This window comes from Mytilus edulis, chromosome 3 (assembly GCF_963676685.1).
Source record: "Mytilus edulis chromosome 3, xbMytEdul2.2, whole genome shotgun sequence".
Classification (NCBI taxonomy): Eukaryota; Metazoa; Mollusca; class Bivalvia; order Mytilida; family Mytilidae; genus Mytilus; species Mytilus edulis.
The window spans coordinates 84,862,070-84,878,665 of NC_092346.1; the positions used below are offsets into that span (position 1 = coordinate 84,862,070).

Sequence of the window (16,596 nt, forward strand, 5' to 3'; positions counted from 1 at the left end):
GTAAACTATTGTCATTGACAATTAAGTTTTCAGGAAACCTTTTCTCGTGATAAATAATTTTCAGCAAACAAGATCTTTCGTCTTATAAAAAATTCAATTTACTTACCCAGGAATTTATTAATTAGCTTCAAGAAAAGGCTTCATTAAACACCATGTACAGTCTGTATGTAAATAGAATATATCGTATTTCGATGAGAAGCTTGTATTTTATACATATATATCGTAAAACATACAGTGTAATTACAAGCAGGAAGAATCGTATTAGAGTAGGTGAAGATTTTTTCTTTATTCGATTTTTTAATTAGTAAGCCAGAGTTATTTAAAACAGACGTTAATGAAATAATAGAGAAACGTATATGGCAAAATTAATCCAACTGCACAGGAAAAAGTTTGGAAATACCCCTGACGCTGTGACATAGTACGATCGGATGTGTGGTTATATTTTCCTGTTAAAACTGCTGAAGAGATAATACTTGACAAATATGTACAAAATAACATGCACTATGGTCAGGAGAATTGTTTAGGAATATTAATTTCTGATATTATATTTCACAGTTATACAAAATGTAGACGACGGAACCATGTCATATGTTACTATGATATGCCTGCTCATATATTAATGTTCATTGTCGTTTGATTATCAGTGTGGATTTATCGGTCTCTCAGTGGTCGAAATGATTAAGATAAATATTGATGAAACAAAGTGTGAAATACTTAATGCTTCAATTTCAAGTAGATATCAATATTTGACTCTACGAAAATATAAAGGAAAAGAATAAACTATATTTAAACGAAATCTAAAAATAGTTAATGATTTGATGCAAATATAAATATCCCTAATTGATTATTGGTTTATGTATGTAAAAACAAAGACTAAATAAAGTACCACTTTTGTTTTTGGTATTCTACGTCAATCGCAGGGTAACAAAAACTGCTCCATACCATCTCAACAGGATCAAAACATCATATTTCTTTCAAAAATGAGCAGTCTCATTATATATAATATCAATTGTATATGGTCTGTTCAATGTTGTGTGATGCGTCTAGAGTGCTGTGTTTTGTGTCTGTGTGCTTGTCACCGCTGGCTAACAGAAATGTGAAAAGGTGAACAGTTAGTCAGTCTCTCCCTGCCAGTACATAGCCTCTCCACATCAGGTCCTATGTAGTACCTCGACGTGGTAACAGATGGATACTAAGCACCGAAAGGCCTCAGACAAAACTACAAGGGCGACGGGAAGGTGGGTCTAATGAGCCTAGGAAGGTAGCCTGTCTAGGAGAGGGAAAACTCCCGGTTGGTGGTAACCGTTAGTCCTTTTAAGACAACCACTCCAGCTATTGGACACATGGTGGGAGATCACTGCCCCTGCAGAAAATTGCGTTCAAGCGACAACGGCAAAGGGAGTAGGAGGGCAAACAATGCCCCACCGGACAGTGACTCGTATGGGGAAGGCTGCATTACAGATGCCTTTACAAAACCACCTGGAACCGTTATGTAGGCTAACCCACCCCCGGTTAGAGGTTAAAGCGGATTACAGAAACACGAAACGAAAATTAACGAACCTTGGATGAAAGAGAACGAAGACCTTTACATGGAAGGAGAATGACGTTGGATGGCCAAAACCGAAAGCAATCCAAATAACTGAGACTTCTGAACTCTAAATTCGCAAAAAAAATAAAACATGGAATTTGAGATCTATGTACATTCCAGGAAAAGCGCAAACCATCGCCAATGAAATGAAAGCATATGAAATAGGTATACTAGTAATAGCAGAAGCAAGATGGAATGATGCAGAACATTTAAAATTAACATCAGGAGAAGTGATGATATAATCTGGACATATGGAGGAGAACGCCCAACATTCTGAACGAGTTGCCATTATGCTGTCAAAATAAGCTCAGAAAACATTAATTGGCAGGGATCCAAAAAGTGCCAGAATCATCATTGCAAAATTTTAGACAACACATTAAAGGATATCATGAAACATCATCCAATGCTATGGTCCTACAAATAGCGAAGATGACGACATCAAGGAAGGATTATATCGATTGCTTGAAGAAATGTAGCTCCAAATATATCACCATCTTAAAGGGAGACCTTAATGCTAAGGTAGGAAGTGACAACACCGGTTAGTGATGGGAAGACATGGGCTAGGAGAAATGCATAAAAAAGGAGAGCTTTTTGCCAACTTTTGTGCAAATCACAATCTGGTCATCTAGCAACATTGGTATCTCCAGATAAAAACACTAAAAATCAAATAGATCATATCTGCATCTCCAAGAAGTTTAGGAAAAGTTTACAAGATGTCCGAGTTTAAAGAGGAGCCGAAGCTGCCACCGACCACCACCTTATTGTAGCAAAAGTAAAATTATAGCTAAAGAAACACCTAAATATTGAATCAACAGGAAATGTTTAACATATCTATGTTGGAAAAAAAAAAAAAAAAAATCATAATTCCAAATAGAGTTAAAAAATCGCTTCTCAACATTTCAGAATGAACAGAGGAAATAGATTCAATAGAAGATCAATGGCAAGAGATTAAAAAAGCTTTCACGAAAGCTTGCGAAACATCAGTTGGTTCCATAAATAGGAAACGTCAGGAATGGATAACACCAGAAACACTTGTAAACGTAGAAGAAAGGAAAAATATAAAAAATATCCCGAACAATAGCAAAACAAGATTAGCAAAACAATCAGCCTCAAGAAAGTATACTATAGCTTACAAGGATGCCAGGAACAGTGCACGGAGAATTAGGGGGCATTTGTAGACAAACTGATAGCAGAAGCAGAAGAAGCAGACAGAGCAAACAACAGCAAAGCTCTGTATGGCAACTTTACACTGCTAACGGTGAAATACCAGAAAGGAAGTAGACCAGCCAAATGCAAAGAAGAGAAAACACTCAAAACACATGTAGAGCAAATGAAAAGATGAGTTGAGCATTTCAATAATGTGCTAAACCAGGACCCACCTGTAAATAAAGCTGGCATTCCACCCTCTAAATAGCTTTTGGCCGTGGACTGTAAAAGACCATCAACACGAGAAATAAAAAGCCATAAAAATGCTGAAGAACAACAAAGCTCCAGGTTCTGACTACATACCTGCAGAAGCACTGAAGCAGACATTGAAACATCAACACAATGAGCTGTTTGGAAAGATCTGGGAAGAAGAGGTCCATCTAGAATGGAAAGAAGGAAACATTGTAAAGCTTTCAAAGAAGGGCAGTTTAAGCGTTTGGGACAATTATAGAGGAATAATGCTACTATCAGTTATGTTAAACTGACGCAAAAATGCAAAAGATGAAAAGCTTCAGGACAACCAAGCAGGATTTAGACAAAACAGGTCATGTGCAGACCAAATAGCTCCAGGTTCTGACTACATACCTGCAGAAGCACTGAAGCAGACATTGAAACATCAACACAATGAGCTGTTTGGAAAGATCTGGGAAGAAGAAGAGGTCCATCTAGAATGGAAAGAAGGAAACATTGTAAAGCTTTCAAAGAAGGGCAGTTTAAGCGTTTGTGACAATTATAGAGGAGTAATGCTACTATCAGTTATGTTAAACCGACTCAAAAATGCAAAAGATGAAAAGCTTCGGGACAACCAAGCTGGATTTAGACAAAACAGGTCATATGCAGACCAAATAGCAAACCTTACGTATCATTCTCGAACAATCACAAGAGTTCAATTCAGATTAGAATTGGCAAAGCTAGAACTGCATTTAACATGATGGGATCAATTTTGAAAGCAAGAAACATCTCTCTCAAGACCAAAATACCCTTGTTCAATTCAAACGTAAAAACCATAGAGCTGACACTTGGAAAACAACAAAAAACCTGCTTCATCAACTTCATGTCTTAATCGACATCAGATGACCTGAGAATATATTAAACAAAGATCTTTGGGAAAAGATCAATCAATCCCCAGTTGAAAGAGACAAAATGGCGATGGATAGGATACACTCTGAGTAAGCCAAATACGAATATTACAAGGCAAGCCTCACAGTGGAACCCACAAGGAAAGCGTGGCAGAGGCAGACCAAGATACACCTGGAGAAGGAATTTTGCAGCCGAGATGGAGAAAGAAGGGTACAAATGGCATAATCTGGAGAGGCTAGTAAAAAATAGAACAAGGTGGAGAAATATCGTTAGTGGCCTATGCTCCACCAAGGGGCAACAGGATTAAGCAAGTAAGCAAGTAAGCATAGGCTAAACGTTAGTGAGCATGTTAATGTATATCACAAATTTATAACTTGTACTCAGTTAACATACACCTTCCATAATTAAGTTCATATTTAAGCTAGCTCTTCGAGTGCTTATGAGTAAGCTTGAGAAGACAAATACATAACAAAAATCGTATATAAGATAGAAAACAAGGGTCTAAAAGAGAGACAAAGGATACCAGAAGGACATTCAAACTCATAGTTCGAAAAATAAACTGACAACGTCATGGCAGTACAGTCAAAACTATAAAAATAAATTAAAATAATAACAAATCTTTAGAAATTATATTCCTCCGGAGCGCTTTTCTGATGTTACCTTCATCATTAACTTTCCAAGCCAACATTTGAAAGACAAGGCTATATAAGATACAAAACACGTGAAGACCAAAACGGAACATAAAACCAAAAGCAAACGTTTTGCAGGGTATACTTTTCTGATGGAGTTTGAACCTTAGTTTCTTAGTTTAAATTTATATAGGACGATTGAAGGAACTATTATGTATATTATAAAACATGTCATTACTGCAACACTGACTAGCTGATGATACCCTCCAGGAGTTTAAGTCTCCCAGCAGCACTAGAAAATATATAAAAAAAAAAACGTTATGTACATCCGAAACTTTGAATGCGATTTTTATGGACCCTATATCCGACCAAGTTATGTCCTTTATTTCAGACAAAGCGTAGATAGATGGCTGCATCACAGGAAATATAACAAGGTTAAACATAAACTTAAAAGATAAACAGGATGTTATGTACATATAACATATCTATACTTATCCAATTATTGTTTTTAAGAAGACGCATTGTAACCGTTCCCTTGCATATAAATCATCATGCTGTTCACAAAGGTACGTATAAACTTTTGTTGTGAAATCATTTTTGACAAAATCAAAATGGAGTTTTCATCGTTTTATACTATTGTATACGATACTGAAATCTTAAAATATTTACTATGAAAAAAAGGCAAAGAACCTTTTTGGAATTCTCTTACGTGAGCAAGACATTTTAGAACTTATGTGCAAGACTTTCAAAGAAGTGCACACAATTTTTTGAATATATAGAGCAACAGTTTTTGAAAGACGTGTGAACCAATATTAAATTGTTTTTGAAGCTGTGAACTAAATTTTTAAAAGTCGTGCGCACGATTGATTTCATACTGGGGCGCACCAGATTTAATCTCTGGAAATCGAAAATATATACTTTAGACTGTAAAGGGGCACCGTAGTATTTATAACTTTCCATCATTTTAAAAACATGTGTTAATTAAAAAATATGTATAAATAATCAGTCTGATTTTTTCAGCTTCTGGGTTCAATAATTTTAGTAGCTGGTGTTTTGGGAGAAGTGCATTCTGCTTTCAGAGATCGCAGACAAGGTATTTATTATCTCAATGTGCTTTTATAATTTTAAAATACTTCAAATTATCTTTGACATATTATCTGAATATTGGTCTGTTTCAATCTGTCGTTTACTGTCACTATTAGATTTGTTTGTCTTTTTTTTTAAAGGGTTGATATACATTTGTATGTGTCATTATTAAACACAATGTAATTTGGGTTCCAAAAGGTAACAGACAGCCACTAATTATACACGAGACAAACAACAAAAAATTCTAAAATTATTTTGAACTTGTTCTATCGGTATTATCATTTACTTATTTTATATTTTAGCCATTCCAGTTGATGGTTGCAGCGAAAGGACAACTTTTGGAGAAAGTGAGTACGAAATGACAAAAAATAAAATAACCATTTAAATTGATGGTTTTGTTTTTAATATTTAAAAAACCTCAGCGTTTCAAATCTATCCTTATTAGTCTACTACGTACATGCAATTATGTAAAGATTTTAAAGAAATTAAATCATCAATCAAGGGCATTAAATCAATATAAACGCTTTTTTTTTACTGGATAATCTGTTGAAATGTGTTATCTGGTCGTTTTCAATTAAGTATAATTGTAGTGTTTTCACTTGACACGTTTATGTTCAATGAGATGTAAATGTAGTGTGGGAACTTGATACATCCATGTTCAATAAAGTATACATGTAGTGTGTTTACTCGATACATTCGTGTTTGATAAAGTATAAATGTAGTTTGTTTACACGATACATTTGTGTTCAATGAAATATATATGTAGTGTGTTTACTCGATACATTCGTCTTCAATGAAATATGAATGTAGTGTTTTAATCGATTAATAATTGGAAACAAGTCACCACCAAATACAAGTTATCTTTATATCAGCATTTTAGAAAAATCAGCTAAAAATGTGACTGGAATATATACACATGGAAAAAAGTATTGCAACACCAAATTGAAATTGAAATTAAAAAAACACTCTTTATTTTTTTGTGATATAATTTGTTAAAATAGAACTATTTAAACATTATTTGAATATCACCTGAGTTTAATCAATAAATATTGATTCGATAAGTTCTTATCTGCACATGCAGCTACTGTACCCGTAAACAGCAAAACAGATGTTTTTATCTTCATTGTTTTCAACACTTTTAATAACCAACTTTATAAAGTTATGTGATTGACACTTTGTAATGGGTCCTCCACAAGTCTTAACTGCAGCAATATGGCAGATAATCAGTATGAGAGAAGCAGGAATGTCGCTGTGACAACCGCACGTATTGTTGGTCATCACCATCCCACTGTAAGTCGTTTTGAAAATAAAATTCAGGCAATAAACGATGTTAAAGACCTTCCAAGGTCAAGAAGACCCCCTATACCATCTGCTAGGGAAAATCAAGCATAATGAAGGTTGGTCAGAAGGAAACCCATTGCACACAATCCAATCCTAAAACGAGAGTGGTGGGCATACATGAGCCTTTTAACAAGAACTGTTCGAGATCGAGTAATCGCAACTGGTTATCGTGCGATCAGACCATTTCGGGGACCATTGCTTACGAACAGACATACAGTTGCCAGTATCCAATGTAGTGCGGAGCTCGCCAAAATGGGAAATAAGCATCGTGGAGGAAGATCTATTGTTCCAATGGAATTCAGTTCATCTTTCTTGGCCGGATCGTAGCCCGGGTTTGAACCATATCGAGCATATATAAATATATATATATATATATATATATATGTTTTTATTGATGCATCTCTATCTTGGTCTTCTCATATCGATTATATAATCAAAAAAGTTAACTCTTCTTTAGCTTTACTAAAAAGGATAAAGAAATATCTAAATCATAAAGCTAGACAAATGTACTATAACGCTTACGTTTTACCTCACTTAGATTATTGTTGTTCAATATGGGGAAACTGTAATAACTTTCTATTAGATAGTTTACTAAAACTGCAAAAAAGGGCAGCAAGAATAATTTTAGACGAACATGATTACACCAAACCTTCAAGAGAATTATTTCACGAATGTAACATTGTGCCAATCACACAAAGAATACTTTATCACAAATCATTACTAATGTATAAGGCAAAACATGGCTTAGCTCCAGAATATATGTCCAGTCTTATTATATCAGCTTCTGCAAACCAAAAATATAATACGAGATTTTCATCCTCAGATAATTTTATTATTCCAAAACCAAATACAGAGTTGTATAAGTCTAGTTTCTCGTACAATGGACCAAAAGTGTGGAATGCTCTTCCTAATTCAATAAAAAAATCAAATACAGTATCCGAATTTAAACATAAATACAAATCTATGTACTTTTAACATTACCATCATATTTTTACTGTAATGCCATATCATAATTGTTTATTGTATTTTAAATTGTACATAATCTTTATTTACCATTATTATTGATGCATTGTTTATTTGTAATGTAATTATTATTGTATTAAGAGAGCCTTATTGAAAATTGGTGTAATCCAAATGAGTTACTCTCTCTAAATAAAGATATTATTATTATTATTATTATTATTATTATTATTATATGGGACACTATTGGGCGTAAAGTGCGCGGAAGGACACCCCAGTTCAAACACGTCATGAAATAATCAATGCCTTTCATCATAAATGGTTACTGCTGCCTTAGCAACAAATAAGTCGATTTATGACAGGAATCAGATGACGTAGAGAGGCGGTTATCCGTTTGAGTGGAGGCTGCGCACAAAGTACTAATTCTTTGGCGTATAACGATCGACCATGATGTGAACAATCATCTTAAGATTTTTTTTGAAATGTCAGACATTGTAAAGTCCGACTACAGTAAAAGTTGTAAAATGCATTTTTTTGTACAAAAAACACTTCATTTTGTTATTAAAATTGTGGTTAGATAATTTATTTTTTTTTCAAACATTTTTTGTTTGTTTGAATCCCAATGTTATCATAAACTACGTTTCAATATTATTTTACAAATATTTTATCATATTCCATCCAAAATTAGAGGCTGATTTTTCAAGTTTTAAAAAATCAAGGTGTTGCAATACTTTTTTCCATGTGTATATTTGAAGGACGACGCTGTGCGGTTAAAGACGGCGTAAATCAACTGTTAAAGAAAAGAGATGAAGATTGGTCCTGGGGAGAACGTGTACAAGCCGAAGCAATAATTGCACTTCATTTAGCAAAGTACAGAGTATTCAAGAAGACCAAGGCGTTTTTATACATCAGTGTAAAACAGATGAATATAGATCTGTTATCCGCTTTATCCAAGTAAACTTTGTTTTTATAGATATCATTTTCCTTTTTAAATTTATATGTGTAGCCTGACATCCGCCCAACCTCATCTTCGCGTCTACTGTCAAACAGTGGGTCATGACCCATTGCTAGTATACGGATTCCAAGGAGTAATACAAAACGAATCTTAACTGCATCGACTAGAATTATAAAAATCTAAATTAAGCTACATCATTTTCTTTGTATACGATGTTCATATGTCAGGAGACTCTGCCCTTTGTAAGTCTTGTATGTTTTTTTTAAATTTTAGTTCATTTAAATGTTTTTGGAGTTAAGTATTACTTACATTTTCACTGACCTAGCTATATATAGTACACATTTTGTTTAGGGGCCAGCTGAAGCACTCCTCCGGGTACGGGATTTTCAAGCTCTGTTAATGACCGGGTTTTTGTCTCTATGACACATTCTCGATTTCTTTCTCAATTTAAAATGGCCTATATTATGACAATTTTTGAGATTTTTGTATAATATAAGCTCTTTTTCTGTAGAGACAATTCTTTGACCAGTATGGAGTGGGGACGTGGCAAGCTTGCATATTATGTCTTAGGAATGAAAGCGACTTGTCAGGAACCAAGAGATTTTTATGACCATGACCTGATAGACAAACTCAAGAGCCATCTTACAGATTCATCAAGCTACCTTGACAGTAATAAATTTGCCTATTCGTTGATTCTCATAGCTTTGTGTAAAGCTGGTGAACCTATTGATACTCACAACTTAGACGCCATTTCAACAACCCCAGGATATTACACATTTGGTGTTGGTAAGTTGTTCCGATCCGTTATATCGAATGTTGTCATTTTAATTGAAAATAGTTGTACAATATGAATTGCAAAGTACTGAGATTTCAAACTTTGAATCATTTTGATCCTGTCATGGTCGTCCGTTGCAACCATTTTCTTTTATTGAACTATATGATAGTTGAAGTTTTGGGTTTCTTTGAATAATAACGAATATCCATTAACTTAAGTATCGCAACAAAACATGAATATTTACTTAATTATGATTTCCATGCATGCTAACAAGAAATACAACAAATAGAGAAAAAGAAAGAAAAAAAAGAAAAAATGTCATTTAAGTCAGTGGTTCATATTTATAAAAAGGTGATCTTGATAGCAAAAAAAAAATCATCATAAATACCTCGATTGAAATTTTGGATTTGCGACAGACGCGCGTTTCGTCTACAAAAGACTCATCAGTGATACTCGAAACTAATAAAAAAATGAATGCCAAATAACATATGAAGATGAGGAGTATCGAGGACGAAAAATCCTAAAAGTATGCCAAATACAGCTAAGATAATCTTTTCCTGAGGTAGAAAACCCTTCGTATTTCAAAAGTACAAAGTTTTGTACACAGTATTTATAATCATGACAATATCTGTGATAATTCATGTCAACACAGTAGAAAAAAGATCAAGTAAAGATAAGATGTAAACTAGAGTCTATTATTTGAGGATATTCGCTGCTACTAGTTTTGTCTTTTTGCAATCCTCTAATTTTATCCATGTAGTGCCACTAAAATATTTGATCGATAACTCCTACTTTTCTTTTCATAATTTTATAGCATTTAGACCATTATTCAAAATTTTATAAAATCCTTGTTATGTTTTCATACTCTTTGGAATTCAATGTTAAACGATTAAAATGAAAAGAGAATTATTCAGGAAATCTTTTCCTTGGCTTTTATTTAAAAAAAAAACAAGGACATAAACCTCATTTTGTTCGTCCTTTTTAGTTTCGTCATTTACATACTGCCTATTTATAGCATTCTCATTAAATGCATGTTTATTTGTGGAAACACAGTAGCCTACATACTTAATGTGTATTCTGGGTGAACAAAATGATAAATTTAAGTACTTTGATTACAACTTTTCAGATGAAGCTTCTTTAGTTTACATGGCCTATCATTGTGTTGGTAATTCAACATACAAGAATGCAGAAGACGCCGCGTTCAATTTTATTCTCCACGCCAAGAATGAAAATGGAACCTTTGGAAATGAGTACTCAACTGCTCTAGCTGTGCAGGTATCAAACTAGTCTAAGATTTAACACCAATATAATCTGCTTGTTGGCAAAACGTTTACTGACTTCCTCCCATTTACATTTTGTTTCTCATAGTCATAAATTAACCAGATCCTTAAAATCATGAACATTGTTAGAAACTGTTAGAAAATACAGGTTTTTTAGTGAAAATCAGTTTGTTCACCAAATAATCATTTGGCTTTTAATTGGATACTCATACGGCGACATATAGTTGCTAACATCTTCGTCAATTTGAGTATTGTTGTCTCATTGGTAATCACACCGCATCTTATTATATATACATAACTCATTGATGGGTATATAATGAGAAAATTTTCTTAATCTACTTTTACACTTATCTGTCGTTTGAAATGTTCAAATATTGGATTTTGTAGCTTTTAAGGTATACTATAGCAAGTGTGTTATTCTCGTTTTGGCACGAGATTTGAATCAGTATAATACCGATTCATAATTAGGCGACGGTTTTGACTCAATACCATACGTTGTATTATTTTTGAAATAATTAATAATTTGGTGACGGTTTTGACTCAATGCATTGAATTATTCTTGAAATAATAAATAATTTGGCGACGGTTTTGACTCAATACGTTGAATTATTCTTGAAATAATTAATAATGTGGCGACGATTTTGACTCAATACGTTGAATTATTCTTGAAAAAATAATAATTTGGCGACGGTTTTGACTCAATACGTTGAATTATTCTTGAAATAATTAATGATTTGGCGACGGTTTTGACTCAATACGTTGAATAGTTTTTGAAATAATTAATAATTTGGCGACGGTTTTGACTCAATACGTTGAATTATTCTTGAAATAATTAATAATTTGTCGACGGTTTTGATTCAATACGTTGAATTATTCTTGAAATAATTAATAATTTGGCGACGATTTTGACTCAATACGTTGAATTATTCTTGAAATAATTAATAATTTGGCGACGGTTTTGACTCAATACGTTGAATTATTCTTGAAATAATTAATAATTTGGCGACGGTTTTGACTCAATACGTTGAATTATTCTTGAAATAATTGATAATTTGTCGACGGTTACGACTCAATACGTTGAATTATTCTTGAAATAATTAATAATTTGGCGACGATTTTGACTCAATACGTTGAATTATTCTTGAAAAAAATAATAATTTGGCGACGGTTTTGACTCAATACGTTGAATTATTCTTGAAATAATTAATAATTTGGCGACGGATTTGACTCAATACGTTGAATTATTCTTGAAATCATTAATAATTTGGCGACGGTTTTGGCTCAATACGTTGAATTATTCTTGAAATAATTAATAATTTTGCGACGGTTTTGACTCAATACGTTGAATTATTCTTGAAATCGCCTTTTATTATCATATACTAATTGTATTGTTATTACTTTGTAATGTTAAGGCAATATTTGCAAGTGGAAATAGGACATTAAGACGACAGGCTAAGACTGGAATAGATTACATGATTAATTCAATAGGTAATGTTACTATATTTTATAACTATTGATATAGATAATTCCCTGTCAATTACAACATATGGTTTATTAAACAAAGAAATTACTCCAATGAAGAAAAAACAATTGGCAATGGAGGAGATATGATAAGCCATTGTTTGGCCAATGAATTAAGAAAAAGTAGACTTAGTTAAGCCTTTCCAAATTATGTATTGATGAACGAACCAGTTGTTTTAATTTTGAAACTTTAGAGCAAAAAGGTCACTTGTGATGTCACTTTGATGTATAAACATGTTTTTACACAAATAGAAATTTTACACACATTCTGATCTATTTGAAAAATACATATCTTTTTTAGTAAAGATATTTTTCTATATATTGTAGAACGAAGCAAGGTTCCGTTCACGTCTCTACTGCTATCAGTGTTGCCAGCGATAGCAAGAAAATCTCTTCTAGATATTGGATCATGGCATTGTCCAACAACAGAACAAGGTAAATCATTTGTGATAAAATTACTTGTTAATTTCGTTAATTAAGCATTTCATTCACTTTTGACATTTAATCTTCTCATTAGAAAACAAATATGAGGAAATTTTCTTTATTCTACTTTTACACTTATCTGTCGGTTGAAATGTTCGTATATTTGATTTTGTACCCTTAAAGATACGACGTTATAATTGCCCTATATGCCATATTGAGAGAAAAAAGAAGGCAACCAGAACATTCGATATATTGCTGCAATAATTAATAGTTTTTCTATTACATTTCTTTCTAGTTCAATATCCAAGCACGAATGTCATTTTCATTTTTTTGTCATGATAGTGAACGAATGTATGGAATTCAAAATAGAACATTTTCAAAGTCACTTAATGCGGCAATTGTGTTGCCTTTACGGATTGAAATTTGGATTGTCTTTCTTTGCATATGTCTGATGAAACGTGTAAATTCATTTCCTAGTTTCATGTAACTTGAAACGTTATTTGATAACTATTTACACCACTGGGTCGATGCCACTGCTGGTGGACGTTTCGTCCCCGAGGGTATCACCAGCCCAGTATTCAGCACTTTTGAGTTGACATGAATACCAATTATATGGTCATTTTTATAAGTTTCCTGTTTACAAAATTATGAATTTTTCGAAATACTAAGGATTTTCTTATCCCAGGCAATGATTACCTTCGCCGTATTTGAAATTTTGGGTCCTCAATGCTCTTCAACTTTGTACTTCTTTGGATGTATAACTATTTTGATCTGAGCGTACAGAACGCGCGTCTGGCGTATTAAATCATAAGCCTGGTTGGTACCTTTGATAACTAATTATATCTAATGTAATAAATGTGTTTATATTTATTAAATAACCCGTCTGCATCATTAATGCTTTGAACACATTAGTTTTTATTTGACATAGACATTATAAAAATAAATAACGACATTATCAAGCTGTACAGTTAACGATTTACCCTTCATAATATAATTAGACAGGTACGAACTCTGAGTTCATGGTAAATTGATAAAAAAAACATAATTGTAAAATTTTCGAACCTTTATCTTTTGTTTTAGGAACTACAACTCCTTCGACGCCAACCTTTCTTATTGGAATAACTGTATTCAATAACATAACCGCCATTGATTACGAGCACACTTGGTCAGCTCCTCTACAACAAGGACAAACTTTGGTTGATGCTCTTGTTAATCTTAACAATACAGATCAGACATTTAGGTACGTTTTATCGCGTAATGTAATTTTTTTGATACTTTTTTTTCTACGTTGTCTCATTTACAAGCATCAAAATCATTATTATCAATAAATGATAATTATTATCATTTAAGTATCCTGCGAATGTTCACATTGTGGATACGATGCCTGGAATATACATTTGTTTTCCATTTGTTAAATAAAACAGTCAATGAAAATCACATGATAAACGTTACATTAATAATATAAAGTTAGTAAAAATTTCCTATCTGTGTGTGAACATGTATATAACTACAATATTTGAAGTTTCTTGTATACATTTGGATGATTTATTCAATTTTGTGAATGCATCATACACTTGTACGTCTTAATGTTTAAAGTTTACTTTGCTGTTTGGCAAGAATATTACTATGAATTATGTATTATCATCAGTCGATACTTGATTTTTCTTCTTTTTTCTCGCCAAAAGTTTCAAAAGCAAAACTACAACATGGGGTCAATATATCACTTCTTTCAACCTAATGACAGCGTCAACTGACAACAGACAGTACTGGCAAATATCGGGAACCGACGGCAATCCATTGCAGTATGGTAATTCTATTTTTTTTTATAATTTCAAATGTTGCAACTCAGGACTCATTTCATGGCAACAGTGATTGTACTGTCGAATATAAACTTTCTTTAGTTAATTGCCAAATTTTATTTATTATTTTGATTTATCAAAAAAGAAATATTTCAAGTTATAATGTTAAAATACTAGATAGATTATAAGCAATGGCAACACACCAAGTAACCAATCATTGATGCTTTTTTTTCTTAAAATGTCTTCAGCAGAAGCCTTGTCGCCTCTTTTTCTTTAGTTTCTTCAATGTAGTACTTAGTATAAAAAGAATTTATCAAATGGAAGACTCAAACAAATAATTTAGAAAATATAAAAACCGTCTCATTACAGAATATTGATAGCCCTGTATGCATATTTAGGTTACAGAAAGTAGTTGCTATATACTTTAGCTTTAATTTCATTTCAAAGACTTTTGTTTTCATGATTAGATAATGATAATAATTTTTGTTAGAAGAACAATTATAATAATACCTGAGGAATACGGATCAGTAATAATCATTGTCATATGTAATGCAACATTATTTACATATATATCTTTGTCTTTTTAGGAGCAAGTCAAACATTTCCAAGCCAGGGTGATAGATACACCTTCAAATTAACCATATGGTGAAGAAAAAAAGAAATGTGACACAATTGCTTTCCATTCATTTTCTGGCACAACTGTTTAAGATGATTTTGTCAAATATGAATATCTATATTTGGTGGTTTTTTTTACCATCCTATTAAATAATGCATCACTTAATTCTCTAATTATTATAGCCTTTCTATATTAACCAACGAAACGAATGAAAAACAAGCGTCAAAGTTCTGACTTGATTCCGGAGAAAATAGTTGGTTAAACCTGGTTCATAGCTACCTCAACCTCCTTCTTGCATGACAGTAGTTGACAGATTCATTTAATAGACAAAAGTTTCAGAGCGACATTGACAGACGTAATTGGGTTCCAGCAGAGAAAACTATGTAAATGTACATCAAAGATATACAACTCAATTTACTTAAAAGTCAAAACCAAAATTTTGTAAAAAATATAATCTTACTACATGCACTCTTTCCAACAAAATCATTATAATTACCTGACTATGCGTTATTTTATTTATTGCTATTTTGTCCAAGGTTATAATTTTCTTTTTGATATTGTTCTACATCTCCCCTCCTATTTTTCAATATTGAATTCATGTTATGTCATAGATCAAATTTATTCATTCAGTGTATATTTTATCGTGTTTTCGTGTATATGTCTTTTAAATAGAGTTGCCCCATTTCAATAGATATTTTATAGTGCATCTTTTTGTATTGTAATGTAAATTATTATTTCAGGTTAGGTTAGGTTGAAGGTTGTCGGCTGTTTAAAATTTTAAACCCGATGCATTTTTTTGCGCCTGTAATAAGTCAGGAACCTGGTGTTCAGTGGTTGCCGTTTATTGGTGTGGTTCATTAGTGCTTCTCGTTTCTCGTTTTTTATATTGATTACACCGTTGGTTTTCCTGTTTGAATTGTTTTACACTAATCATTTTGGGGCCATTTATAGCTTGTTATTTGATGTGAGCCAATGCTCCGTGTTGAACGCCGTACTTTAACCATTAATTGTTTACTTTTTACACATTGAGACTTCGAGATAGAGTTGTCTCATACCACATCTTCTAAATTCTATATACAAATAATACATACAGTAAAACTTAATGACAAGATGTATACAATTTACCAATAAAGTACAAATTAAGTAACACGAAAACAAGACTATAAAAACCTCATGTGTCCTACCTGCCTCTCTGGATCAAATTGCACCAGGAACGCCAAAAGTGAAAAAAATCGAGTTGGATGCAAATACCGAGTCACATCAAAAGTCATGTCAACAAAAGGAACATAACAGTACAGAAATTATTAAAAGGACGGGACGTTCTGGACAAAATCCTG

At 32.7% G+C, this 16,596-nt stretch overlaps 1 protein-coding gene across 3 annotated transcripts; it reads left to right on the forward strand.

Annotated features, from left to right (window-relative positions):
- The first annotated feature begins 224 nt into the window (after positions 1-224).
- Positions 225-15,424, forward strand: LOC139514587 (transcobalamin-2-like). Of its 3 annotated transcripts, none has more exons than XM_071303991.1 (12): positions 225-266; positions 4,895-5,069; positions 5,524-5,596; positions 5,892-5,936; positions 8,646-8,844; positions 9,357-9,631; positions 10,747-10,895; positions 12,313-12,388; positions 12,749-12,856; positions 13,925-14,084; positions 14,530-14,651; positions 15,231-15,424. In XM_071303991.1, the coding sequence occupies exons 2-12, from the start codon at positions 5,055-5,057 to the stop codon at positions 15,290-15,292; spliced, it is 1,284 nt and encodes a 427-aa protein (XP_071160092.1). In that variant the 5' UTR covers positions 225-266; positions 4,895-5,054; the 3' UTR covers positions 15,293-15,424. The 3 variants fall into 3 exon arrangements, with proteins under 3 accessions (XP_071160092.1, XP_071160089.1, XP_071160091.1); XM_071303988.1 differs by lacking the exon at positions 225-266 and adding an exon at positions 1,716-4,193; XM_071303990.1 differs by lacking the exon at positions 225-266 and adding an exon at positions 3,556-4,185.
- The last annotated feature ends 1,172 nt before the right edge of the window (positions 15,425-16,596 follow it).

Excerpts from the sequence above, each read along its gene's own strand:
- LOC139514587 (XM_071303991.1), top strand. Across the intron at positions 8,845-9,356 it reads CTGTTATCCGCTTTATCCAA|AGACAATTCTTTGACCAGTA; the intron begins GTAAACTTTGTT and ends CTTTTTCTGTAG. Across the intron at positions 12,857-13,924 it reads TTGTCCAACAACAGAACAAG|GAACTACAACTCCTTCGACG; the intron begins GTAAATCATTTG and ends CTTTTGTTTTAG.